The sequence below is a fragment of the Mandrillus leucophaeus genome, unplaced genomic scaffold (assembly GCF_000951045.1).
Source record: "Mandrillus leucophaeus isolate KB7577 unplaced genomic scaffold, Mleu.le_1.0 Scaffold9, whole genome shotgun sequence".
NCBI classification, from domain to species: domain Eukaryota; kingdom Metazoa; phylum Chordata; class Mammalia; order Primates; family Cercopithecidae; genus Mandrillus; species Mandrillus leucophaeus.
The window spans coordinates 4,491,471-4,492,842 of NW_012109807.1; the positions used below are offsets into that span (position 1 = coordinate 4,491,471).

The 1,372-nt window shown below is 45.8% G+C and overlaps 1 protein-coding gene across 1 annotated transcript in view; it reads left to right on the forward strand.

Annotated features, from left to right (window-relative positions):
- The first annotated feature begins 462 nt into the window (after positions 1-462).
- The window catches only part of CREG2 (cellular repressor of E1A-stimulated genes 2), a 53,631-nt gene continuing 52,721 nt past the window's right edge, over positions 463-1,372 (forward strand). The window contains exons 1-2 of the mRNA XM_011969669.1: positions 463-468; positions 1,224-1,361. Of these exons, the coding sequence (XP_011825059.1) occupies positions 463-468; positions 1,224-1,361 (144 nt within the window). The remainder of the gene's footprint in view (positions 469-1,223; positions 1,362-1,372) is intronic.

Genomic DNA, 1,372 nt, shown 5'->3' on the forward strand with positions numbered 1-1,372 from the left:
AAAGAAAGAAAGAAAGAGAAAGAAAGGAAAGAAAGAAAAAGAAAGGAAAGAAAGAAAAAGAAAGAAAGGAAAGAAAGAGAAAGAAAAGAGAGAAAGAAAAGAAGGAAGGAAGAAAGGAAGAAAGAAAAAAGAGAAAAAGAGAGGAGAGGAAAGGAAAAGAAAAGAGCCAAAAGCCTGCAATATTCCTCCACATTTTTCCTTTCCAGGGCTCGGACCGCAGTTCTGGTGACCTGGAATGAGGGGCTTGGCCAAAGTGGTATTTGTCCATGTGGCCTCAGCCAGTTTGTTTCAGCTTAAATGCAAATAACTTGATTCTGCTGTTAGATGAACTGGCTGCGATGCCCTCCTGACACAGCAAAGTGTAAGAAGGGTTATCGTCCTTGCAGAGAAAGAGAATGGGCATCAGATGGAATTGGTGCTAATCTTACCTCCATCATTTATTCAGTTTTCTCCTCTAATAAGATGATGGTAACGATCCTTACCTTGTGTCTAGTTAACTAAATACAGTCAGCCTTTCGTATTTGTGGGTTCCCAACCAACCACAGACTGAAAATATTTGAACAAAAAAAAAAAGCTGGACGCCAGTGGTTCACACCTGTAATCCCAGCACTTTTGGAGACTGAGGCAGGAGGATCACCTGAGCCTGGGAAGTTGAGGCTGCAGTAAGCTGTGATTGTGCCGCTGCACTCCAGCCTGGGAGGACAGAGCAAGACTCTTCATCAGAAAAATACAAAATAAAAAAGGGTGATTGCATCTGTACTGAACATATACTGGCTTTCTTTCTGGTCCTATTACCTGATAAATAGAGTAAACAACAATTTACATAGTATTTACATTGTATTAGGCATTTTATAAGCAATTTAGCTATCAAAGGAGGCTGCGCATGGGTTTTATGCAAATGCTGCACCGTTTTTTATAAGGGACTTGAGCATCTCTGGATTTTGGTATCCACGGGGGTCCTGTAACCATACCCCTCAGATACCAAGGGACTACTGTATCGCGTTTCCTCCATGCCACGCACCGTTCTAAGCCTCTTCAAATATTAATCGTTCAACCGTCCCATCCATCATCCTTAAGAGGTAGATACTATCTTTGTCAGCTAATGAAGGAAATGGGCACAGAGAGTTTAAGTGGCTTGGCAGGTCTCACAGCTGTTGAGCAGAGGTGTGCATTGAGCCGGGATTTGAACGCCCACCCTCTGCGGAACCTGTGCCATCCTGCAGGACACGAACTCATCCCGGGACCTGGTGCGCGAGGAGGACTCCGCAGGATGCGCGGCGTGTGCGTGGAACCTGGTCTTCTGCGAGCCTGGACTTCTGAGCGAGGCGCGCGGCTGCAGGGATTCGCCGGGACTCGCGGCTGCAGGGATCCG